At 32.8% G+C, this 26,467-nt stretch overlaps 2 protein-coding genes across 2 annotated transcripts; one reads left to right on the top strand and one right to left on the bottom strand.

The window, feature by feature from the left end:
• Window positions 1–7,298: 7,298 nt before the first annotated feature.
• LOC116774908 (facilitated trehalose transporter Tret1-like) lies at window positions 7,299–13,001 on the top strand. Its single transcript, XM_032667689.2, has 11 exons — window positions 7,299–7,525; window positions 8,300–8,452; window positions 8,878–9,080; window positions 9,714–9,900; window positions 10,374–10,538; window positions 10,791–10,927; window positions 11,353–11,445; window positions 11,632–11,743; window positions 12,052–12,166; window positions 12,462–12,617; window positions 12,927–13,001. Exons 1-11 carry the CDS (start codon window positions 7,462–7,464, stop codon window positions 12,955–12,957), a joined length of 1,416 nt encoding a protein of 471 aa, XP_032523580.2. The 5' UTR covers window positions 7,299–7,461; the 3' UTR covers window positions 12,958–13,001.
• Window positions 13,002–13,025: 24 nt separating this feature from the next.
• LOC116774948 (coatomer subunit alpha) lies at window positions 13,026–26,300 on the bottom strand. The gene is made up of 21 exons (XM_061524104.1): window positions 25,952–26,300; window positions 25,600–25,716; window positions 25,200–25,436; window positions 24,488–24,625; window positions 23,532–23,695; window positions 23,076–23,213; window positions 22,557–22,640; window positions 21,694–21,883; window positions 20,936–21,088; window positions 20,209–20,429; window positions 19,796–19,933; window positions 18,924–19,027; window positions 18,361–18,527; window positions 17,703–17,900; window positions 17,085–17,266; window positions 16,658–16,784; window positions 16,075–16,180; window positions 15,301–15,418; window positions 14,730–14,905; window positions 14,140–14,355; window positions 13,026–13,543 (listed from the first exon to the last, which is right to left on the bottom strand). The coding sequence occupies exons 1-21, from the start codon at window positions 26,177–26,179 to the stop codon at window positions 13,080–13,082; spliced, it is 3,666 nt and encodes a 1,221-aa protein (XP_061380088.1). The 5' UTR covers window positions 26,180–26,300; the 3' UTR covers window positions 13,026–13,079.
• Between the last annotated feature and the right edge of the window lie 167 nt (window positions 26,301–26,467).

The raw sequence follows: 26,467 nt of genomic DNA, 5'->3' as shown, positions 1-26,467 counted from the left end.
GGCGTTTAAATAACTGCCAGAGGTTAACTTTGTTAATTATAACTAAGTTATGTTTGTTATCTGTTTATGTACTGTGATAAAGGCGACATTACTTTTGTTAATATTGCGAACGACAAAGGTCTGAGACAATTACATATACAATTACTGCAAAACTACTTGGAAACTTTTGTTTTTAATTTAAACGTGATTTTAGAAATGTATTGCAATTTTTTTTCGCTGATATTATTATTTTGTATGTAAAAAAAAATATTGTTCCTTTGTCTGAAATTATTAGTAAAGATATATAAATTTCATGTTACGTTATATTTTATATATAATTGAGCAATTGACATAACTGTTAAGTCCTTATTTATTAGGCTATATATTGTTTATTATATAGGATATATATTACGTGGTATCTCGTCTGCTACGAACTACTACCTGCTACGAACGCTACGAGCGTAGCATCTGTGTAAGTATGATGATGTTATTGTTTATTCATAGCTCCGTAACACACTTGTTCAGTTCGAATATAATGATTGCTATATTTTTTGTCACAAACAAACTGACACTTTCAATCAATAGAATTAACATTTACTCTTTATTATATATTTCTATACCATACATGACATTTTTTTTTTTTTATTTACTTATCACCATTTTAAGTCTCTTTTTATTACGCTAGTTAAGCGACATTATTCACGGTCAGATCTTGGATGGGTGACGCAATTATTGTCGAAAATGACTAAATTTCTCAAGCTCTGAATTTTAAAAACAGTTTAAGGTTTTGAGTCGGTTTTGCTTAAAATTATCTTAAACTACCAAGTTTAAGATAAGCCGACTCACCAGAGCAGACCAAATATACATTAAGATAAAACAATGATTACGCTTTAAAATAAGAATTTTTTAATTAAAACGCTTTCATTGTATTAATCAAGTAAGGTCTATGGTATAAACAATAAAAAAATGTATTAAAAATATAATAAGAGTTATTTAAAGACAAAGAAAATATGAGGCCTCCGATATGATGCCTTAATGGTTCGTCAAGATTATTTTATCAATGAATAAAAATTTTATTCGTATATTTATTAATACAGAAATATATTACTATCGAATTAGTATCTGAATGAAAGTCAAACATCTACTCGTAGGTACCTACATATTCTATAATGAAGTGATGATGTCTTTTTATGAGGGTAGTAATAAAATAAAAAAATATGATTTAAGATAAACTGATACGAAACCTTCACTAATTTCCCATAAAGCCTACACTATCAATATCTTAGTTAAATACTTCATAGTTCTAGTTAAATAGTAAGGATTTTTTATTATCGTGGACGCTCAGTTATATTGACGTAAAAACTATCTCCACGGCTGTCAATCAGTAAGTTTTTTGTATGCAATCGTTTGATATTACATGAACCTTGTAATACGGTTTAATATACAGGATGTTGCTATAATATAAAAATGTTTATTTATGCACTCGACTTTCGCTGTAATATAAGTGAGATATAATATCGACTTACTTTCCGTCTTCTTGGTTATTGATTAATTTTACAATTATATAATATTGTATACACTTAATTAAAACATAACATTATTTAAACAATATTTTTTTTATTATATTCATATTTCTTATAATTTTCTTATATATATTTATTTGAATCTAAATACACTCGAATTATATGTAGATGTCAAATGATTAATTTATTTTTATCGATTTTCATCCCGGCTGTATGTGATACGACAGTTGCATTCTTTCACGTAGACACTAAATTTATAGAAAACGAAATTTAAAAGTTACTTAGTATTTTTTAATAATCTATTTTGTTAAAACATGGCTACAAAAAAAAAAATACTGTCATTACAAGAACTCTTTAACTTAAATAATAATTATTCCTGACTGCAATTATATAAAATGACAATTTAAACAAGATGGCGTTTGAAAACAGAAAATATTTTTCTATAACTTTAATTATAGGTATATAAATAAATATTTTATTTATCTAATTTAATTCATATTTGTGGCGAAATAGTTCTTTATTAATATATTTAAGTTAATCTTTAAAAAGGCAGTTTTAAAGTAATGTTGACACATCATAATCATCTTATAAATATGACGTATAATAAATATCCTAATCCTAAATTAAAAACGGAATACAATAATACTTCTTTATTCACAAAAAAAAAAATACAAATATATAAATAATTCACATAATATAAGGGCAGCGGTTATTTAAAGCGTCTATTGATGACGTATGTCAAACAAATGTCAAAATTATTTTCCTATTATGCAAGTTAATGGCGTTTGTAGCAAAAATATATTTGACTATAGACTATTATTCTTTTACAATGTTGTTTCTTTTATAATATTAAATAAATAACAGATTACCCATTAAGTTTTCCTTCTACGAATGGGTAGAGTGACACGAAGATTAAAATAGTTTAAAAAGCAAATGACATCGTAAAATTGCAGACTAAGTCATATCTTATAATGTTATGTAATAATTTAATGTCCATATAATTTAATATTTGAATACTAAAGTAATAATTTCAAACGTACAGCTCCAGAAACATCCAATTAGCCGGCGTCTATTTAACGAAACAAAAAAGACGTCTCAAACAGATTTGTTAAATACAAATTGGTTATTAAAATTCTTGGCTACGGTTTGACAATACAAAATGGCGGTGGAATTAAATTTTTGTTGCATTCATTTATTTTATTTAAATGAATTCATCGTGAATTATTTCGATCGTTTTAAATGTAACATCATTTAATACTTTCTAAGTACGAGAATAATACGAGAAGAATGTCCTTTCACAGGGATAACTTTAATATAAATTCAAACTAATATTGCCGAGATATAAAACAAATATGTTACAATACACGCATCACGAAATGGAATCTCAAATGACAAATTTTAATGTATTTATATTAACATCAAAAGACATTCTTAAATGAAGCCATTAATCATGTCATGTCACAGTTTAAAAATTTGAACACGAAGATTTAAATCATATTTGATTTAATACAAAGAAAAATTAAAAACAAGATGGTTATGAATTAAGGAGTGAAAAAAAAATAATATATATATATATATATATAAATAAGAATGGTATTTAGAATTATTATTTCCTAAGATATATTTATTTTCGTCTTTACTAAACTGTCAAAGTATTTTTTTTTTATTTTAATAAACTCAGGCACAGCTTTAATTGCTGTCAGTTTTTTTCGCCTACAAAACTTTTTAATTAATCCGTTCACTCGAGTGTTTTTCATTTTGTTTTTCAGTTCTGCTTATTATTTTTTTTTATTTTTATTTCATCTTAATTTCATAAAAATTCGTTATTACGTAATTGTTAAATTTATATATGATATATCCTGATCCTGAATATGAGATTTTGGTGATATCTATTTATTTTTATTATTTTCTTTTTTTTGTGGTAAAATTGATTCATCGACATTATTATGTCAATAGCACTAAAGACATTTTTGTCTTGCGATTTATTATAACAAAGTCATTTCCAATGTAATAGTGATGTCACATACTGCATTTAAAGTTCCAAACCTATACACTATGTGTTTCTGCTGTCAAGTTCAATAACCAATATTAACTTATAATTATATTATCATACACTAATAAGTTTCGTTCGCCACCAACCCGCTAGGTGGCGCTCGTAATTTGTCACACTCCCATCCAGACGCCTGACAGGACCAAATGATTTATCTCCGTCCACAGACAAAGGCCTCTCAAATAGACCCTCTCGCAAAGCAAACACTCCATTTAAAAGAGATTTTGCAATATAAACTTTATAACCTAAACTGAAAAGTTTATTTTCCCGCCATAACTTTGACGTTGACGTTAACAACGATAAGATTGCGTTCGGAAACATTCCAACGCTAATTGTATGCGCTGTAGGAACACATTTGTCAATTGTCGCCGTTCTAGTAACGGAACGTAATTAGTTACAGCCTATTTACGGAGCGCTTTGACGGCTTATTAAGATTTCAAATACACAAATTGGATGTCTTATAACTGATTGGCTGGTGACTTTGAGGGATCAGTTTATTCGGGCGAAGACAGCTTCGTTTCCCGGTTATCAAAAAACGATCAAGCGACTAATAGAAGTAATCTATAAGGACTGTTGAATCTATCTGCAACATGTGGTTGCAAACTTGCATTAATCATTCCGACGCAATTATGTATTAACGCGAAGTGTTACACAAGAAGATTAGCGTTATATAAAAAAAAAATTGTTAATAATTTTCATTTTATGCAATACGATTTAATTAAATGTAAATAATTTTAAATAATACCTTTAATAAATATTTATAAACTGATTGTTTTGCATTACTTAAAATTTTTTAGAATTCGTTTTATTTTAAATTAGACAGAAAGTATGAACAAAAATTGTAAAAATAACATTTTTTTATAATATTATGTTATAAATTTTATTTTAACTTCAAAAACAGATTCTTTGTTGTATATGTAGACAATTATTATTGTATTTTTTTTTTAATTTTCGTAAAACTTACGATATCGAGCTGAATCTTACGATATTTAAAAAACTTACGATATTTAGTCCATTGTAACGTTATAATGAATTTTGTAATTAATGTTATGAAATTACATATTATTAAAGAAAAAACATATTTAAGACGTTATATATTTATACAATCTTTAAAAAATATATCATTTATTAACTGTGTTTCAATAAAAACAAATAGGTACTCATCAATATAACTTTAAGATTTTTAACCGCAATCACGGAGAGAGTAACGACATATTTTCCGACAGGCGCTTTAATTTCGAATCCAAATATATCCCCAAAAAAAAAACTAATTACGAATGTATCCGTTAATTAAATAAAGGACAGTTTGTTGGCGTGTTTACAAATAGATTTAATAAGATCGTGGTCCGCCTGCTGACAGCCATCGAATCGATTCAACACACCTTTTTTTATACCTTGAGAGTTGGGACCCTCAATTAGTGAGAGCTATGGCGTTCCGTATTACGAAAACATACGGATTTGGTAAAAGGTATAAAAAAAAATGAACTCGGAAAGGAAATCGTTTCGATAGCGTTCAGTAATTCGATTCGTTTTGATTCTTATAGCTGCTGTGATGTCATTAGTTTGTGTTTATTGTGAGGGCTCCTTGCATATTGGGACAGTTGGGATGTTTTTTGTGTAATACAATTTCTATAATTAACTATATGTGAAAAACGAATTAGGTTTAAAATATAGAAATAAAAAATATATATTATATACATTGCATTTTATTTAATATATTTGCTTCAAGTATAGTTCAGTAATATGAATTTAAATTCCTAATATATTTCCTTCGAGTATCAGTAATATGAATTTAAATTCCTCTTCTTACTTTCTTAAGAAGGAGAAGGAGCATTCTTAAGGTGAATACGACAGTTGAAAAATATCTAATAGTTAACGGACAAGATATAATTTGTGATCGAATATTTATCAGCGTAGTGATGGACGGAAGACATTTTAGCATTTTTTTTTCCTAGACAGCTTTAAAAATACTATATATTTTAGCTGTTATATTAATATCATGTGATACTGATCTTTAGCATTTCAATGTTATTACGAAGTCAATGTAGTCTACATATATATTTATAAAATAATTTTAAACAATTCAGTATTAATAAATAGTAATTACGAAAACTACTCAAAACTTAGTAGCAAAATATAGTCAAGAAAAAATGTAATAACCATCAAAGAAATTCTATCGAATAAATAAAATAATACGTATAGCTGAATATAACAAACTCGAGTCAGGCTCTGTTTAAAAAAAAAAATGGCGTAATCGTCGCCGGCGGGAAAATTTGCGGCGGTAATATTTTTTACCAAACGCCAGCCTCGGCTAATTGGATTCCTGTATAAACGCGTCATCCCCCGAAAACCACCCTCTTTAAAACTTAGCGGATAAAGGTCGGAATAATAACAAAAAGTTTATATACCCACCGATATAATATACCTTTTTTTATTTCTGTCTTATGTTTGGCTGTATGATGTTAAGGCATTTTAGATTTACGTCTTTTATTACATGTAGTTAATATCTTGTTGTGTGTTAGTATATATGAGCTTGTATTTATGTATATATATTTATCTAGTAGGTATATGTAATACAAGTTTGCATTCTTACAATATATACAAAGCCTTAATAGTTTTTTATTCAGTTATCGTCACACATGAATATAGATTATTATATAAATAACGCGAAACGCTTCGTATGAAGGTGACGATGCAAAACTTGTACTAAGCATACTTTTATAATATTACGTTATAAAAAAATACTTAAAGGGTCTGCTAAATTAAACCCGAGTAAAAATCGAGAAATTAAGTTAAAATAAACCAAATAATTAGGGAACACAAAATAAACGCTTTGTGCTCTTACAATAATAATTCCCCTTAGGCATTTTCGATTCTTGTAAAACTCAGATTTAAACGAAATAGTAGCATCTGTGCATACAATAATATACCTTATTACAAACCAATAAAGTCCACGTCCAAAATAAATATTTACCACAGGGTATACTTTTTTCCGCAAACAATGTCTTTATTAATCTAAAAACTTGGTCTGTATTTATTCAGTGAAATGAGTAGCGTTTACTTTAAATACCATATTTTTTAATGTAGACTTTATGTCAGAAATAATAAGGTTTGAAATTGAATAAAGAGTTAATTGTGAAAGCAAATCGTTGACATTCAAGATCAAGGATGTTTGTTAAGTCAATTAGATTCGTAATTACTCTGTTAAAATCATCCGATCATCTGTTTACGTCAAACAATTAAATTTTAAATAACTTAAATGTGACAAGCATTATAAAGCTATGATAAAGTTATAATAATGTGAATAAAAACGCTAAAGACATGTCAAAGCGTTGCAAGGTTTATTTTTTAAATCATAATATCCGGTTATTATTGACGGCCATGATTTAAATGCTTCTGCACGCAATATTAACTGTTGTTCATATTATTGTTATATAGGTATGCATATGCATGCGCTGGTGTTAAGATTAATATTTTTTATCAAACGTATTTTAATAATATAACAGGCAAAAAAATAACAACATAGGTTTATGATTTGAAAGTTATTCATGTAAACTTGGTTTTAACAAAGGTACAAAGACATTCTTTATTGATAGTTATATGTATATACATATATATATATATATATATATATATTAAACAGTAAATAAGCCCACTGCACAATTGAATAGTAAGTATAAATGACTAAATTTGCCGCTTCATAGAAAAAAAGATTAAAAGAAAAGCAATTTTGGTTCAAATTGATTGGCAATTATTGTTTTTATCTTTTCCTAGTTATGTTAAAAAATGTGAAGGGAAGGTTGTGAGCAAGACAAGCCAAAGTAGCGTCCAGTGTCTGCTAGACAGCACGTCCAGCTGTAAAATAATTATTTATTTTTGAGTCTAGGCTGCATGTTGTAAACATTAGTGATGTTCGGTTTTGACATTCAGGAAGTCAAATTAAAATGGCGGCAATATTTGGCAGCGTCGTTGGGTAACGTTTATTTTTTTTTTTTTTGGTGTTGTGGGTTTTTGGAGACATATTTTTTTTATATTATATTTGTATGTTGTTTTGAAAAGTTGCAATTTAAATCCGAAGTCATAAATAACGCAATGCCTATTATTTTTAACATATAATTTTAATTAAAGCTAAAATTTCAAATACATATTTTCTTTTTTATTGATTCTGTTATTATTCTAAATTAATAATTTTTTTTGTCATCTATGTAGGTATTGGATTTTTCATTGAAATCATGAACAAAGATGTTTATCAAACACGAGCTTTATAGAAGGCCGACCAGTTATAGAATTCTAAATATTAGGTTATTTTGCATTAAATGTATTTTAATTCCTTATATTATTATTTATTTCATGGTTAAGAAAATTCTGGTCTTGTTTTTGATCATATTAACGTTTCCCAAATTAAACCAATTCGTATATTTATCTGTTCTAACTAAAATATAAAAATCTCAATATTACTGTTACATATATATATAATATATAAAATTATCGATATTTTGTCAAAGATAACTATTAAAATATTCAAAATAACCTAATTTGTTTTTATTTCCGTTTGTTTAATAATATATGTACACGTTTATATAGTAGGTGTATGTAAAAATGAATAATTAAAATTAAGTTAAATTATCACAAAATTATCTCAAAGTTTTTTTTTATTATATGAAAAAACTTATAAATAATGTTATATGTATATATTATTTGTCTTTCACGATATTCCCTTGTGCCTGCGACATCGCATCTTGTGCAGCGAGTTACGGCAGTCTCTGTACTGGCATGTCTATGGGTTGGACCTCGCCGGTGTTCCCCCAGCTACGATCTGTGAACTCACCGCTAGCGGAACCCCCGACCTTACAACAAGAATCTTGGATTGGATCGCTTTTGGTACTAGGAGGATTATTAGGTTGGCATTCAACTATTTTGTTCCTATTAATATAATATACCAAATAAACTATTTTTTTATATTTATATGACTTTATAAAATATTCATATTATTAATCATTCTACCATAATTTACTTAGGTTTCATGATTCTTGAACTTAAGTTATATAGAAAAGCCCGTCTGAAGTTTTTTGCTCCATTATTTAATATATTTCTATCTTTTGTTATTTTTATTAAACGAAGAGAAAGATGATAATTGAGAGCGTCCATGCATACACTAATTTCGTTTTATACTAGATTTGATTATTTTTCTAAACGACATTAAAAAAACATGAATGCAGATTTAATGAGATAAATCTGATATGTTTAAGGTTATCGAAATATAAATAAGAAGACTATATCAGACGACAACTTCAATAAAGAAATGTCTCCTTCAAATTGCTTCAGGTCCGTTGATAACAGTTCCGCTGTCAAATAGGATCGGCAGACGTTACGTTATCATGATCTCCAATATTCCTCTGCTCCTCGGCTGGCTGCTGGCCGGAGTCGCCTCTGACTTGCCCACGCTATACGCGGCCCGCATCATGTGGGGCTGCGCCACGGGCATGCAGTTCGCCACAGTGCCTTTATACATCGGTGAGATCGCTGAGGTAGGTGATTCTTATCATTGTACAGGTGGAAGTTTGGTAGCGTATTTAATGGATTTTGATGAAACTTACCTTTAAAGTAAGTTTAGACATCAGAATAAGGTCAAGGGTCAAATTTATCAATTCAATTTCTATAGTTTGCACAGGAACATATAATAACAGGTGTATATAGTACGAAGTTCAGTGACACAGACAATAGATGTCGCCACTGGCTGACAGCTTCTACCATATACATATATTAAGCAATACACATTATCAATTTCTCAGTTGAAATAAATTTTTGAAAGCCGCTCCGTGGTTACCGGAAAATGATTTTTTGGAAAAAGCTTGTGTTTTTTTTTCAAGTTTTTAAATTCAACTTGTTTCTTTTAATCATTCGATCATTGCATCGCTTTAAGAAATAGTTAAGTAGTTAATAAGAATATTCATTTGTATGATTATGAAGTATAAGTAAAAGCCTTTGAATACAGAATAAATTCAAAAAAGTAATTTCTTTTTGAAGGTAGTTTATAATTTTTTTGGCTGCCATCCATAAATAGATATAATAATTTTATGTGTATTTTGTCGCAGCGTGAGTTCTCAGCTGGTGCGCTAATTAAAGTTGATATATAAGCAAATTTCTTAAAATACCCTCAGGACAAAATCCGCGGTTCCCTTAGCGCTCTCTTCCTACTTTTCATCAACATCGGCTTCCTGCTCGCGTACGCGATCGGTCCGCATTCCTCGTACTGGGGTCTGACCGCATCAGGCGGTATACTGTCGCTGTTCTACGTACCGTTCACTTGGATTATACCGGAGACGCCATTCTTCCTTGTCTACAAAGGTTAGATGTTTGAAAACTTAATTTTATTTCTTGACCATTCTTATCGACGACAGCCTTCCCCAAAGTGTGATATAATGCTCCTTTGTGAGCGCTGCAAGAAGAAGTAAAAACCAAAAAAAAAATCGGAAATTTGTGTAAAGGCCTGGGGAGTGATTATTAATTTAATCTGTTTAGGAGAAATTATAAGTGGTTTTTCAGGAAGTGAAAAAATGGGGGTTATAAAGATAATTTATTTCTCAAAATGGGCAGTAGACAAATAATTTTGGGAACCCCTGATCTACGCCAACGAAAACTATTTCACTACACTTTAAATCTGTTTTTGATAGTAACTCTACATATGTGGCGTGTCTATATTTTCATTGGTATATCTAGTTTAATAAATAACGAGAATTTTTGACAATAAAGTAGGAAACGATACAAAAATCGTACAGGTCGAGTTTTTTATAGATATGTCTCCTCATTCCTCTATTCAGACAAAACTGAAGAGGCTATACAAGTATTGCAACAACTCCGCGGCAGCTCCAAGGAAGCTGTTCAAGACGAGCTCGACGGTCTGCGAGCGATGGTTCAGAGAGAGTTCAAAACGGAACCCAGCGTTAGAGACCTCTGGGCGAGTTCCGGAAATTTGAAGGCTTTGGGTAAATTAGTTTCCAATATACACAATTTGATAGTTAATACAAATATAGATACAATCAGCGGATTGTAAATTTATATTTTTTGTTATAATTATTTATGAATTTTCAGCATCATTTTCATAGCCAATTGTTTTTTTTTTGTTGTTTTAAACTAAACTCCCCAAGCACCGGTTCCTTTGCAGCAACTGTTCCGTTCCGTTCCGTCCGACAAACTAATAATGTGACTTATCATACATTCCTCTCATACCTCTCCAGGTATATGCGTGTTCCTCGCCATGCTGCTCCAGCTGTCCGGGATCGATGTGTTACTGTTTTACATGGAGGAGCTCTTAGAGAAGGTCGGGACGAAAATATCAGCCGCCGACGGAACCGTCATCATGGGAGTCGTTCAAGTAAGAAAAAATATGTCAACACGACTACTGCCGAAATTAGACAGTTGTCCTTGAAAAGTTCACGATACCTTTCTGTTACAAAAATGAATACAGTATAATAATCTATAATTATTATTGCTTTGTCTGTATAAACAAAATAGCTTGAAATATAAAACAAATAAAACCTGGCTTGTTCGTTGGTGTATTGTACGAAAACTATTTTCTTATGTATTACAGACTACCAACTTATATATATATATTCCCTATTAATCCCCTCCCTATTCCTAAGTTATACTAACGTATGTTTAGTTTGTGACTTCAATGTGTTCTTGTGTCAGTCTATATATTTTCACAGCCTCATTAATCTCCTATAAGTACAATATATTTCTGTCAGGCTATATATATATATATATATATATATGTATTAAAGTAGGCCCGTATCGTAGGTCGTGACGAGTTGTATAACGCCGCTCGTAGTGGACAGGCTCGGCAGAAAACTGCTCATGTGGACGACCTCCCTCGGCCTGGCTGTATTCCTAGTAAGCATAGCACATTAACATACATACATACATATTATTCGTCCGTGTGTAAACGCTGAAGAGATATCTCTATATAAGTGTATAAATTTTTCTTTATTAAAGATTAAAATTATACCAAAATATAGGTTCGTATCTTTTGAGGATTTTTAATTACATGTTTTAATATAATGCCCTCGGCGCCTCCAGAGTGTAATAGGCGTCTACGCGTTGTTGGACTCTCATTTTAAGTATAACGTGGAACCTTACGCCTTCCTGCCTCTGCTGTGTCTCGTCGTCTACATGGTGCTGTTTACTTTGGGTGAGTTTTCTGGTTCATTTTATATTATTATTATTCGATTATTTAATTCATAACATTAAGGTAAAAATATATTTAAAGTAAATCGTCTGCATTACTACATCTGACCTTTTACCATGTAACACCAGTTCTTTGTCAATAATCCTATGTAATTATTAAATTATAATAAATTAATTTTAAGAATATTTTAATTTTATCCCCTTTTATATCAATATATATGTATTAGTTTCATTAATTTGCTAGAAAACAAAAGAATATCAAATAATATTGATGTCCTAGTATATGTTGATCCCCGAGTCCGTGTATTCCAGGTGTGGGTCCGGTCCCCTGGATACTGGTCGCGGAGATGTTCCCTCCTCGTAGTAAATGCCTCGCCAGCGGCGTCGCCTCCTTCATGTGCTGGCTCGCGGGCTTCGTGTGGACGAGGCGAGTGAACACATTACACAAAAAACACGTTTCTGAACGACAAATATTGCGGATTGATGATATCAAATCCCCTCCCTATTAAAGTCCTAAGTTATACTAACGTATGTTTGGTATGTGATTTCAATGTGTTCTTGTGTAAGTCTATATATTTTTCACAGCCTCATTAATCTCCTATAAGTACAATATATTTCTGTCAGGCTATATATGTCACTAGTGCTGTACATCATTTCTCCAAGCTCGCCGACTGTGCCGCCATCTAGTTCACATAACATTCACTATAAATGTTCCTCGCCAGATTCTTCCGCGAGGTCGCTGCGTCTTACGGTATCTACACGGCCTTCTGGATCCTGGCTGTTTGTTGTTTCCTGGGCTTCCTCTTCTCTGCGAGTCCGCTGTTACCGGAAACGAAGGGCAAGACCTTCGATGAAATACAGGATATACTTAATAAGAGGTATATTTTCTTGCGAATCCCTCTATAGTTATGTAGTATTCGTAAAAACTAATGTTTTTTATTTAGTATTTGGCCTTTTTCTCAACCTATTTTATTTCTTACGGGAAGAATGTTAGCTAAGTTCTTGTATGGATTACTTAATTTATATGAACCATGCTAAGGCCCGAGTGAATCGAAAATAAATCATTGTTAAAATTCTTAAACGCTACCCTTAAAACATTTTTTTTTTTGGCGACACTGTGTCCTAAAAGTGTAACACAATACATAATTTTATATATTAAGTTAATATTTTTTTTCACTTTATTACAGAACAACGGACCCAAAGCCCGAGGCTGTATAGCCTACATTTTTTATCTGTTAAACTTAAATAAACTATAAAACCGACTCGTGTTTTATTGAAACGCCATGTACAATACATAGTAATATTTTTAATAGAATACAATCTTATCAGTACATTAATAATTATCTCTGAAACTGGACAGCACAGATTCTCAGTCCGATGACGTCTTTGCCTATTTCAGCGACGCCGCACACGGGGCACAGCTTTCCCTTATGCTCGGGCATGAAGCTGGCGCTGCAGAGCGAGCACTTCTCCTCCGGCTTGCCTCTGTATATCGGCTTATAGCTTATCCCGCATATATTGAACGGATTGTGCTCGTCGTACGACAGCTGGTGTTCGTCGGTGGGCGTTTTTTCGCAGGCCTGTAGTATTTTCCTCGCCTGTTGGGCCACTTCCGGTCTCGGTCCCAGCTCCAGCAGCCGCCGCGCGAACGACGCAGCCGTCTTGTAGTTCTTCAGCTTGAAGAACATGTTCAGCGCCGTCCGCAGCGTCAGGATCTGATGGACCGGCTGCAGCTTGCAGTGAGTGAAGTAAGCTGCCATCTCGCACGTCCTTATTTGTTCCTCGAGCGTGTTCTTCGGCATGGCTGGTGAGAGACATCGATATTCTTAATATTCATATTTTTACGCATCAATTTGGGAGCGAAACGTAAATGTGAAAAAATAAAATCCTAAACAAATATTCCCTTCATTTTTTAACAACACTCTTTATGTAAACTTGATATCAGAAACACTTTCTCGATTAGCACATAGCGGCTTTTCCATCCAACAAAAGAGCCAACAATTATTACGATAATACAAGAAATTTCAATAAAGTAGTAATGCCATTAATTTCTTTACACAGACGTATTTTTCGAAGGCTTTTATTTCCAAAAATAAACTATCAGGAAATTCGTAAACAATACAGATATTACGAGAAGTGTAATATAGATTATTTATCTACGTAATTATTCTTAAAAAAATCGATTTTAAATTCAACATCATGACAAAAAAAAATGAATTAAAAATTCATCAATTTCGTTTAAATATAGATTAATGAAAATATCAAATAAACGAAGAGAATCAAACCTGCGACATCCGCAATGCCTTGGTCTAGTCTTAGCATTTGAGCTATCGCGCAGTAAGCCGTCTCGGGATGGATAGACTATATCTATATCTATCATTATACCATATCAACGCTCACCCTTCCTCGCCGTTTCCATCCTGAGTCCGAGCAGGTACTCCCTGCTGATGGTCATCAGCTGCTGCGCCTCCACCAGCTCCTGGCGGGTGTCGACCACCAGCAGTGGCACCAGCCTCACCACCCTCTCCAGACGGACGAGCGCCTCCGGGAACTTGCCGCTAGTGGTCAGTTGGTAGCACTGCTGCAGCTGGTTCACCAGATCCGTCAGCTTGGCGGCTGGGAGTTGGTTAAGCGAGGGTTCAGTCTATGACTATTCAGAAGTGCGACGTACATTTGTTTTCTGTACGACAAGACTACATATACCCTGCTAATGTTATGAACGAGAAAGCTTGTGTGGATGTACGAGTGTTTGTTGTTCTTGCATGTACGTTACACTGAACGGATTATGATGACGATCCTCAATAAGCCAGAGGTCGGCTTAGGTTATAATTTAAACCTTCACCCCTTATAGATTGCGAGGGAAAATATCATAACTGTTGTATGTCTGAAGTTCCGTAACACAGACGATAGATGTCGCTGTATAACGACGCACGCAGAATAACATCGTATGCGTGTGAAAACGCAAGAATAAATAAGTATAACAAACTCACTGATAACGGGCAGCAGGTCTTTCCCGCTGGCCTCCTTCCAGTTTCTGTGTAAGAGAGTCACCAGCGGCGGCAGCTGTGGCAGACCAGCGAACATGACCCTCGCAGTGGAATACATCGAGAGGAATGTCTCTAGGTAGGGCTCGAAGTTCACAATCCCGACTTGCTCGTTCAGTAACCTAAGAATTTTATTGATTATAATCAATTACCAAAAAAAGGTTATCGGTTCATTGAACTTCTGGAAGCTAACTTTACAAAACTTATAAGGAGAAATAAATATCAAAGACATTTATTTTGCAAAACCGCTTATTTCTTCATTGTTGGTGAAACACTTAATTATTGCTGTTACAATAACAGCTAACCAGACCAAATAAAGATGTATATATTTTATAAGTGACATTAAAAAAACATTGGTATGAAAATCCTTATATTAAGAAGAACACTTAATATGCCAACGGACTACCACACATACCCTGAAATCTTTTTCATTTCGAAAGCAATATGAATGGTATAATATTGTTTGCATCCCTTCAAGGGTAGTGCGAGCGGTGTTCGTTATGTTCCATGGTGTTACCTCATAGCTCCTTCTATGTTTCCTGTAGCGACATGGTCGTGCGCTGTTCTCAAGACCGCGGGGGCTCGCGTCCCGCGGGGCGGAGCGACGAAGAACGAGGACTCAGATGATTCTTCGGCTGTTCAAAGTATATTAAGTCAGAGCTTCCCAAACTTATTTAGTCTATCGCCCGCTTTGGGAATAAATTACTTATTAAGAGCCCCAATTTTTCATCCAAGTTAAATGAGATTACAAATCCCCCCCTAGGCCCCCACACAACACCCCCACTGTATGTCAGGGTCTCTTATTGCCACAAGGTGTCGCTATCACACACTTAGTGACAGCCTGTATAGAGTGTGCATATACGCGATAAGTTGGTACTTAAAAATTCAATCGAATATACTAATGAAATAGAAAACAATAATAAGTAGCTTCGTTCCAAAAACTAAACGTGTTTTTTCAATGTCTGTACAATGCTATTGCAGAAAAAAATTGTAATCATAAGATTCCAATATGGATTTTTTCCTATAATTCCCTCAAATATTCTCCCGAGTATGGGACGTACAAGCTATGGCAAATAATGGTCGATGAACTTGTAACATTTTCATCAGCTTACATAAGTTGGTGAAGTCAAACTAAATTTTTGTTCCTGTATTATGAAATTACCTACATTAATATTAACATGCTTCGTGTGACATGAATTTAGACCAACGCCCAGCATCCCGTGGTACCTCAGCGTTATGGGAATCCAGAATCCATTGTATAAGTAGCCCATTATATCAGTAATAGTCTCACCAGCAACAGGTGGTAGTTCGGGCAGGTCCAAGTCCTCGTCACCAACATCCCAGCCTCCGTCCTCACAAGCGTCTTCTTGGTCAATGACCACATCACCATCAACCTCCTGAACATATACATATATATATATATATATTTATTCTTATCAAATATGTGTCCTGATTTTAAACCCAATGAGATTAAATAATGCTTCAGCCAAATGTAAATCATTAGGCAAACCAGATATAAATTTATATATGAACCTAGTTCACACACTTAATGATGGAAAAATAACAAAAAACAAAAATAGTACGTGGAGTCCCTCCGTAGACGTGAAACTTTGTAATGTGGAAATAAAAATAGGAGGGGGTAGAAATCTTTAAATCTTAAAAACTTTATAAACATCGCTTCAAATTCACAATGGACCCACCCATTGACTCTCGCTCCGTCTCTCTCTATCCCCCCTCCCAGGAGCGTTGAACGTTCAACGCAACCTTGTCGGAAGTCGCATTAGAAGTTTCACGTCAAAAAGTACTAAAAGTACGTTTTATCACGTTTCATTGCACAAGAATTTACACAGTTGTTACCAGAATTGTATAAGTACCTTGTTATCGCCTAAGTCATCATCGCCCCAGGCGCCTGTTGCTTCCAGAGGTTCGTCCTCGTGTATAGCCTCCTGGCCCGCAACCCTCGGACCCTCCGACCGTGCACCCGCGACTTCGAAGAAGCTCCTTCACACATCACAGATTATATAAACTAGACTATATATTTCAATTATCCTAACAGAAACAAACATAAGGTCCGACAATCACGAATAATATAATTTTAATTAACACAAATTATTTAATTTATTCAATTAAAAAATGTTCGGACATTTTTTAATGTAGCAACACAGCAACTATCACACCATGTTGTCATGTTCTAAGCTTTATAAATTAAAATTATATGACACTGGCTTAACGATGCAAACATTTTATTTTTGTATCGTCTAATAGTTTCTTAGATAAATGTATATAGAACAAAGTACTAACTTAGATATAGATAGAAGCGGCCAGTTAGATTGAGCTTTCTGTACAGGTACGGGTGGTCGCAGAACGACAGCTTTAGGGTTCTTGTTGGGTACGGGGAGATTGGCCGCTTCCAACGCCACCTTCAATTGCTCAGCCTCACTTGTCTGCTTGTGATTGATCGCTGTCAGGTATGCCAGGGAGAGCTGGGGAAATATAACATCGTTAGTTTTTTATAGAATTACTATTACATTAATATTATTCAAAATATTCAATCATGTTGTTATTAACATACTAGTTTTAGTCTGAAATTTCGTCTGAGTGATATTTGTATTAATATTTGCTTAAATTAAAATAGCTTGGGAAGCAACATCTACCGTTACCTCACACTAAATACTGCTTTAATACGGTTTTGTTTAAGTAACTACATGGATTTATATTAAATTATACGCTATGTCTTTCCAATGTCTGAGCTATATCGATGATAATTTTAATCAGAACCCGTTTAGCATATTATATGTAAGAAAGCAACACACATACACGTGTCCTTACAAACTTTTGTATTTATAACAATAGTAAAATTAATATATATCAATTAAAGAATATATATATATATATCGGGGATTATTTAGTTCCATAGACCTGTCCAGCGTTTTTCAACAGCCTTATTCTCTCAGCCACATCTCCTAACAGCAGCGCTCCTTGGAACTGTGAGGAGACATCTTTTCTTATCTCCGCTATTTTCATCATCTTCCTCAACTTGTCAAGGTTGCCGGTGATGAGGTACAGGAACGAGAGCTTGTCAAAGTTCTTTGTACGCTGGTAGCACATCTCAACAATCTGGTAAAGAGAAATATTAAAAAAATTTTAATGTATTCATATTGTAATATATATGTAAATATTTGATAAGGTTTTTTTTGGTAGGATCCTTTTGCTTATACACGAATATCCTATAGGCCAGCAAGGTAATGCATATAAGGAAAAAGTCATTAAATTACGTGCATATACTTGCCTGTACGTACTAGAGAATATGCGTACAATCTAATAACAATAATTCTAAGAAAAAGTGTAATAAAAATTAACATATTTAAAAAAAATCCTAATATCCGAATATTACAGCTAAATTACTTACACATACAAATTTCATACAGAATTAAAATATGATTTATTTTTATATATATAATTCTAACTATTACCAGACTACGTCATAGCCTACAATTAATCAATTATTCTCTTCTAGCACACCAAGAAGTTCTTATAGAACAAATAATATATAAGGCCAGGGTTGTCAGTGTTGTACCTGATGGTTTCCGGCGTTTCTCGCCGCATCAGCGAGTTTCTCCCATGCATCAGGATCGTCCAAACTCTTAGCAGCTTCCAAAGCCACTTCTATGTTACCACACTGTAGTGACAATTCCAACCTCGTCCGGGCATCCTTCACGAAGTGAAGCGCTACTTCTGGATAGCCTGGAATGAGGATAAGCAGAATTATAAACACCATGTATAATAAATGTGGGATTTGGATATGTATGTATATATATTAAACTGAATTAATAAGGGTTACACCTTACCTGACCCTATTATTTGAATTAATTTCGAAAATGTATGAAATATTTTAAATATTATCTTAATATACATTCTTCTTTTTTCTTAAAAACTGATAAAAACAAAATATTTGCCAGTATTACGACGTCAACTAAATAAAGTTGCATCCAAGAGAAAAATATCAATATTTCTTTATTTGCAGATAATTTGTTTATGAATAGAATGCATCAAATTTCTATTGCGTCTTTCTATTAAAATTTATAGTGTGTACAAGGTCTTATTTCATATTATATTATATATATATAAAATTAACAATACCTTTGTCTTGTAAGTACGCTATGATGCTCTGACCGACCAGCTTAGCTGTTCTCACCATATGAAGAACCTGGTCGTACTGACGGGTCACCAGAGCCAATTTGAACCTGGTGAATATATGAAGAATAAACCCACATTAAACGCCTGATGAAAAGTAAATAGTTTTTCCACCTATGTGGGTAATTGCAGTTTGATTATCGTTTTATTTTGCGTTAAAATTTTGAATCAATATATCCAATAACTACTTTAGACTAATGTATTTCAAGTACCTGGTGTTGTTACAAACAAATTAATTATTGATACTGGATTATTTATGTACTTATATATATATGTATATATACTTGAATCGAGTGTTAACAGATATATATAATTAAATTTTACTTATAATTTAGTACAAATGCCATGTGCCGGTAAACAGCACTAGTCAGCTCATTGTTCATATGTGTCACGTAAAATATCTTGTCGTATACAGAAGATATTTGTATGTTTGTGTGTTTGTATGAATGGCACTTCTAGCGACCCGATTCTTTAAAGAAGTCGTTTAAGTTAGACGATTGTATGCAGACTATTTATTTTAGCCCATATACGGATTATAATTTATTTTTAAATATTTCCTTTTATTTTTCTCCGTGCAAGTGAATCACTTTTTAATGTGTAATTTGTGATTTTAATAAGGAATTAGCTGTGTGCTAGTGATACGACATTAAATTAATTGGATAGGACCACATAACCTGAATGCTCTACCCTTCACCCATGTGCATGCATGCATGCATCCCTCAATATAATTAATGTGCTTTTCTTTAATTTGTATCATAACCGAATCTTTTTGATAATCTGCTAAATGCTATCAATATATTTTATTAGTAAATTGCTACCTGTATTCTGTGGGGTCAATGTTGAGTACTTTGGGACGGGCCTCTCTATCGAGACATACAACTCTCGCCCCGGCTTCGTTCGCTATCACCTTCACCGCATACACCGGCACATCCAACGTACGGATAATCCCGTGATCTCTGGAATAACATACATTAACATACATTACATATTTAATTCATTATTAAGATAAATTTTGACTTATTCTTCCTAGAGTGTATGAGAAAAAATGTTGACACTTTTTAAACTTAAGATGAACAATAATCAGATAAGCTGAAAGAAGTATAATTCTGGTAATCTGACACTCGTAATAGTTATTTTTAAGTGCTCATTAAATTATACTAACATATATTAACATAATATATAAGTTTTAGTAGTCTGACATAGTATTTTTAATAACAATTCATACACGTACCCTTCTTTGCAGCAATATTTGATGTGATTGGCCGTCGTGTATATGAAGACTGGGTGTGAGTTTGAATCATCAAACGCCCCCGACTTGACCCGCGCCCCTTCGGTGATAGAGCACAGCTGTTCTAGCTTCTTGGTACATATCGTCACCGTATGCTTCCCAAGGAGCGCCACTAGCGACATATCCGAGTTCCAAATAGCATAACGGCATTTGGATACTTTCACCTGAAAAAAAAAAAATATATATATATATATATATATATATATTTTCTTGCAATCCAAAAAAATGTAATGTGATCACAAACTAATGTATAATTTAATACTAATAACAGCATAAATTATTGTTAATTTTTTTTGTTATTTTATGAAGATAATTAACGTAATCTCTTACAAAATTCATTGAATTATTAATAAATGTAAATATTATCACTTTCATATTAAAATTTCCTATAGTAAATTGATGGCTGACTTAATACCGATAAACATCATAGATATTTATTTTATTTTTATTTTTTATTTTTTGTTATTTTTCTGAATTATTATAAAGATAATAAATGAAATTTCTTACAGTGTTACATAAGTTTATAATATTCTACTCTATGAAAATCATTGAATTGTTAAGAAATGTTGAAAAATTTCACTCTTATATTATATTTTTCTGTTGTAAGCCCGTATATTATGTTGAATGAGTTATAGTTATATGTATCTAAGGAGCTACGTGTTGTACTCACACTGGCCACGGTCCTCTTCTGCTGCACGTCCAGGAGCTGCACAGCATCGACCTCCCTGAGTAACAGCATCCCAGTACCGGCGTACATGATCTCCTCACACGTCGGAGTCGCTATCTTCTTGGACACCTCGTTCTTCAGATTCTTTATTATCAGCTGGATATTATAAAACTTTATTAATATATTTATAAAAAATTAAATTGTTTTTTTAAACAGTTGTCATAACGTCACAGATTATAAATGTTCTTGTAAACGATTGGCAGCTAAAAGATATCAAATTGTTTACTTTATAAGGAATATAGCATTATTTAATGCTTCATAATGAAAGTTTATTCGCCACAGAGTTCAATATTTATGAAGATGAGTGGTTTTTCTTTAGACTGTGGTTTTAGCTTATTTCTTATCATCAATAACATTAAATAAAATACTAGTGGACAAAGATTTCTTCATATATTTTAACAAACAAACAACACTGTGTGTTAGTTATGTTAGGTTAGTTGTGTTACAGTCAATATCGGTTCTTATTTAAGTACAGTTAAAGTCCTTAATAAAAATATGAAAAATACTTCAATGGTACTTTTGGCTCTATAAATTACCATATGAATTAAGTAATCAAATTGAGTCAGGTTGTAAATGTAAGTGGAATGAGACAGTCCAGAACGTATATATATATGTGTGTGTGAGTGTGGGTGTAGTGTGTGTGTGGGTGTAGTGTGTGTGTGTAGTGTGTGTGTGTGTGTCTGTATGTATGTATATATTACCTGATTGTTCTTCTCCAATACAGCAAATCTATTCCTAGCGACCCACACAGCCGTAGTAGCGTGTCCCCTCATTGGCTCAGCGGTACTCGCAGCCTCGCCGTCTCTCGAAACGTTGTATAGTTCGTACGTATGCGTGTCACCAACACGCCACGACACAAGCACGCACCACTCAGCGTGATTCAGCGACATACTGCAAAGTAAAATCGACCTTATGAGTATATGTATATGAATTTATTTTGTTTCAAACTAAACTACGCTTTTGGTTTTATATTTTTGTATTATTGTACAGTGTTTGATGGCTTTTTGTTTAGTTTAGAGCAACTGTTACCATGAAAATACGAGATGGAGGGCATCATTTTATTTCAATCTGTATAAAAAAAATTTAGATATCATTATATGTATAAATTAGGCCGATTAAGGTGTAAATATAAGATATTATAGCTACGGATACATAAAAAACACACATATAACGCCTCTATGGTACTTTTATACGTGTTCCGTATCTGCTAGTGGTCTGTAGATAAATTCCATTAATATTTCTTCCCTAACTATAGCAATTGAGACAACCTTCGTCTCTTTAGACTTCGTAATTGGATACAGAGAGAAATTAAGAGTTCATAACTATGTAAAATAGATATGACAGCCGGCTGACAGCGCCGTCTGTAGCCTATGAGTCACACGTGACCTCATACAATTCATGACATTTCTGTCGGAATCTATATGGAATTTATTAGTAATTTTATATCCTAATCTGATTTCTGAGGAACATCAATTGAAAGTTTCATTACAATCTGTTTAGTAGTTTTTGAGTTAAAAAGGAACAAACATCCATACATTCTCACAAACTTTACAGTACATTATACCTGTAAGGTTGATGTCTTCCGCCACCCTTGATCTGCATAACCGGGGCATCTCTATTAGTTGACATATCCAGTTTACGAAGCTGTCTGTTAAAAAGAAAAAAATATATTTTCGTTTTAATTGTCTATGGTAGAAATTATTGTTCATGGCTCACACTAGGCTCAGTATCAAAAAATAAAATTATAATAGTCATTGTAACTGGTATTAAATAATTAAAATTTAGTTAAATAACTAATAAATTAAATAACTCTTTGCTTTTTATTAAGCCCTATAATGTAATTTAAATTTTATTATCAATAATTATGTCCTTATTTTATATTTTTAATTTTATTTTGTCGTATTTACTTAAATTTTATAATCCTTCTTACATACATAGTACATACGAAAATTAATTTTACTTCATTAAGCCTTTCCGCTACTCCAGATTACGATCTGTATAGTTACATCCAAATTTGTTCAGATATATATCATCACTAAATAAACATAAAAAGAAAGATAATAAGACAATTACATAAAATTACCTGTCCTTAATATAGAAGAGCATATTATTATGTATGGCATATGCTGGTCTTTCTCGTTGAAGTTTGAACAATATCATACCAGCGTCGTGACCAGCGGCAAATAGGTTGAGGGTCGGATGTGATGATAGCACCCAATAGCTAAAAAAATTACCATAGATTAGATTAGATTAGATGAGATGAGTTTAGATGTAATCTATAGCTATGTGGATAAATCCAAGCCGTTAGGTTACTAAGAAAACTATCAATGACCAGATTTGGCAACGTGGGAATTATTAGGATGTTTTTTTTTAATCAATGTCAATGAATTTTTTGGCAAAACTTATTTGTATTTTAATATATTAATGACTCATTGCAATCTTTGAAAATCAAGATATAATATTCTTATACGTACGACTAATGTATACAAAATAAATGCTATATTATATATATGATCTGATGGTTAAAATGACTTAATACCGTTCGTGTTCTCTCCTGAAGGTGTGCAAACAGACACGCTTTGTCATATCCCAGACCCTGATGGATTTATCCTCACTATTCGACAGTATCAGCTCGTGTCTGGCGTGGAACAGCGCACATGACACGTTGTTGTAGTGCCCGCGGCACGTGTCTACCTCCCAAGCCTGGAATTTATTATAATTAATATATACGCAGACACTGACATATGACACGTAACAGATAAACTTCCACGAGATTTACTTTTCACAAACCAGTATGGCCATTAAATATATCTTTATAGCAAATTAAAATCCAACAAAACAAAATGGATACAAAATTATAAAATTTGGTAATGCTTTAAAGAAGTTACGAATGGCAAAAAATTTTACCTTCTCATACCTAGCTTGGACTACACTCAACAATAATATATTTTATCGAGAGTCCACAGCAAAATAACAGCATTATAACTAAACGAAAATTATTCCTTTGACAATGTATTTCAAAATTATATGATTGGCAAAAAAAAAATCTACATACTTGCTTTTTCAAACACCAAACTTGTCCATTAGTTTCTCTACTCAGTCGTTTCACATTAATACTCAGACTGTCCCACCAATACAAATCAATAAATAAATTTATTTCATAATAAAGACAAAGTACTAAATTGCATCGACCCTCGTGTGTTTTGATAAAAAAAAAAAACAACAACAATAAATATCCAATTATCAGCTAAGTTTGAAAATGGCGTCTCCATTTTGACAAGTGAGAGTGTATGAATTTTTTTTTGGACTTCACCCTTCCTTAACCTGTTCCGAAAACCCAATAGATTCCAAAGCACCAGCAGCTCGGATCTATACACTATTGTGGCTGCCAATCATTAGACTGCATAGGGTTCAGAGATATAAAAGTCGCTCATCACTAAGACTTAGGAGAATTTGCATTTCGTAGCATTGTAAGGGGATAGATGATGGACATACCTTAGCATCGTTCATCCGCCACAGTTTGACTTGTCTATCATCAGCTGCGGACACTATGAGCGGGAGGTTTGGATGGAAAGACGCCCAGTTCACTCCGCGATCATGCCCTTCCAACACATGCTTTACAACCGCATCCGCCTGTGAAATAATATAAAATACATGAAAGAACACATTTAGATTCAGCTCAAGAAATTACTTAACACAATGGCGGCTCACACTTTTTAATTTCACAAAAAAAGCTTGATTTACTATTTACTATTTTGCATCTGTGACCAAATACAAACAAATAAATATTTAATACTAGGTATACTTATATGTTTACTAAACATTGTATACAGAGAGTGATTATTATGTTCTTAGAAATAAACCATACATACTTAATGTATGGACTACTTGTATATTTTTTATAGTAAATATATAGCAAATACTGTATGGTACAATGTTTTTAGTGCATCTGAAACAAACCCTTTCCTGTACGATGGTTGCTACTCTGCCACAGAGTAAAGTGAATATTAAAACCCAATGTTTTTAATACTTTTCAGCTATTTCAATAATGAGAAGACAAAAAGAAACATGAAAGGGGCAACATTTTTCACACTTGCCCGTGATCACAGTTGCTGTGAGCTGATCAAAATGTTGGGCAAATTTTATACTATAATGATAAAATATGTGAAGTAAATCCAAGAAACATATATATTTAGAGTGTCTTTACCTGTCCAAAGAGGTCCGTAGCTTGTGGATTCCTGAGATGATCGGCTAGCCCTGTGGGTCCCGGTGCCACACTCTTCTTCCTCAGCCCAGAGAAGTCCCAGACTCTAACAGATTGGTCCAATGAAGCTGACACTAGAAGATCTTCGGTGGGATGAAACTGTGCACACATTACATAGTGGTTGTGCCCAGTCAGGACACTGATGCATTGACGGGATTGCCAGTTCCATATTCTTATTGTCTGAAATATTAATTTAAATTGTTATTTAATATCAGGTTTTATTGATGGCAAGAATATAGTAATTAGTAAGTTCTAATAAGAAATTTAGGTAGCTATTAATTTATAGGTAATAACATATATAGATTATTTACATGGTAATAGAGTATGGTAGCAAGGATTTTACCTGATCATCTGAAGCACTTAAGATCCAAGGGTACTCATGATGAAAGAAAGTTGTGCGAATGTAGTCCAAGTGACCGAGTAGGGTGAAAAGGCATCTTCTTTGCTTGTAATTCCAAACCTATAAATATAAAAAAAAAACTAAGAAAATATGCTGAAACAAAACATATTAAAAACCATACAAATAAATTGTGACCACAAAATTGTGAATTCCAAAAGTGATGTACTTAAGACACTATAGGACATCGATAACAAGACGAGGCGTTTTGTTAATGATTTATCATAGCTAATAACATTGTTGGTAACTGTTGCTTTGCGAAAACATAACAGGATGTAAATATGATGTACACTTATACCTTTATTTTATAATCGTCACCGCCGGAAACGAACAAAGGCTGTTGAATGTGGAAGCAAATACCGCGGACGGGACCATCATGTTCATCAAATTTCTCCAGCAATGTACACATACGATAGTCCCAAAGTTGAATTACACCATTATGAAGACTCGTCAAAACCCACGGTCGCTTCGCGTGAAACGATATCCCTTTCACTCTAGCTGACTTTGTTTCGAATTTTGTCAGCATGGCTAGTGATTTTGTACAGTAAGTCGCAGTATTTTCTTTTTATTTTACTTTAATTTATAACAATTTCGATATGCTGTATCGACATCTCAAACGTCAAACCGGCTGACGTGACACGTCTGAGCTAGTGATGTTGAATCATGATGTGTCGGTTGAAACCAGGAATTTTTTGAAAAATTCATCTATTCTGTCCTTAGTTTGAAACTTACAATCGTAAAAAACCCTTCTAAAGTCTTATAAACTTATATAATTAATCACACAATAATCTAAATAATTATACAAAAAAATATT

Source organism: Danaus plexippus, chromosome 23, assembly GCF_018135715.1.
Source record: "Danaus plexippus chromosome 23, MEX_DaPlex, whole genome shotgun sequence".
NCBI classification, from domain to species: domain Eukaryota; kingdom Metazoa; phylum Arthropoda; class Insecta; order Lepidoptera; family Nymphalidae; genus Danaus; species Danaus plexippus.
The sequence above is the reverse complement of the archived record's forward strand: the minus strand, read 5'-3'. Positions and strand labels throughout refer to the sequence as shown.

Coding starts and splice junctions, on each gene's coding strand:
- LOC116774908 (XM_032667689.2), top strand. CDS start 7,462: ATGTTCGGTTTTGACATTCAGGAAGTCAAATTAAAATGGCGGCAATAT. Junction 11,744..12,051: donor CATGGTGCTGTTTACTTTGG/GTGAGTTTTCTG, acceptor CGTGTATTCCAG/GTGTGGGTCCGGTCCCCTGG. Junction 12,167..12,461: donor GCGGGCTTCGTGTGGACGAG/GCGAGTGAACAC, acceptor GTTCCTCGCCAG/ATTCTTCCGCGAGGTCGCTG.
- LOC116774948 (XM_061524104.1), bottom strand. CDS start 26,179: ATGCTGACAAAATTCGAAACAAAGTCAGCTAGAGTGAAAGGGATATCG. Junction 21,089..21,693: donor TATTGGAGAAGAACAATCAG/GTAATATATACA, acceptor TATAATATCCAG/CTGATAATAAAGAATCTGAA. Junction 16,785..17,084: donor CCGCTTCTATCTATATCTAA/GTTAGTACTTTG, acceptor TGATGTGTGAAG/GAGCTTCTTCGAAGTCGCGG.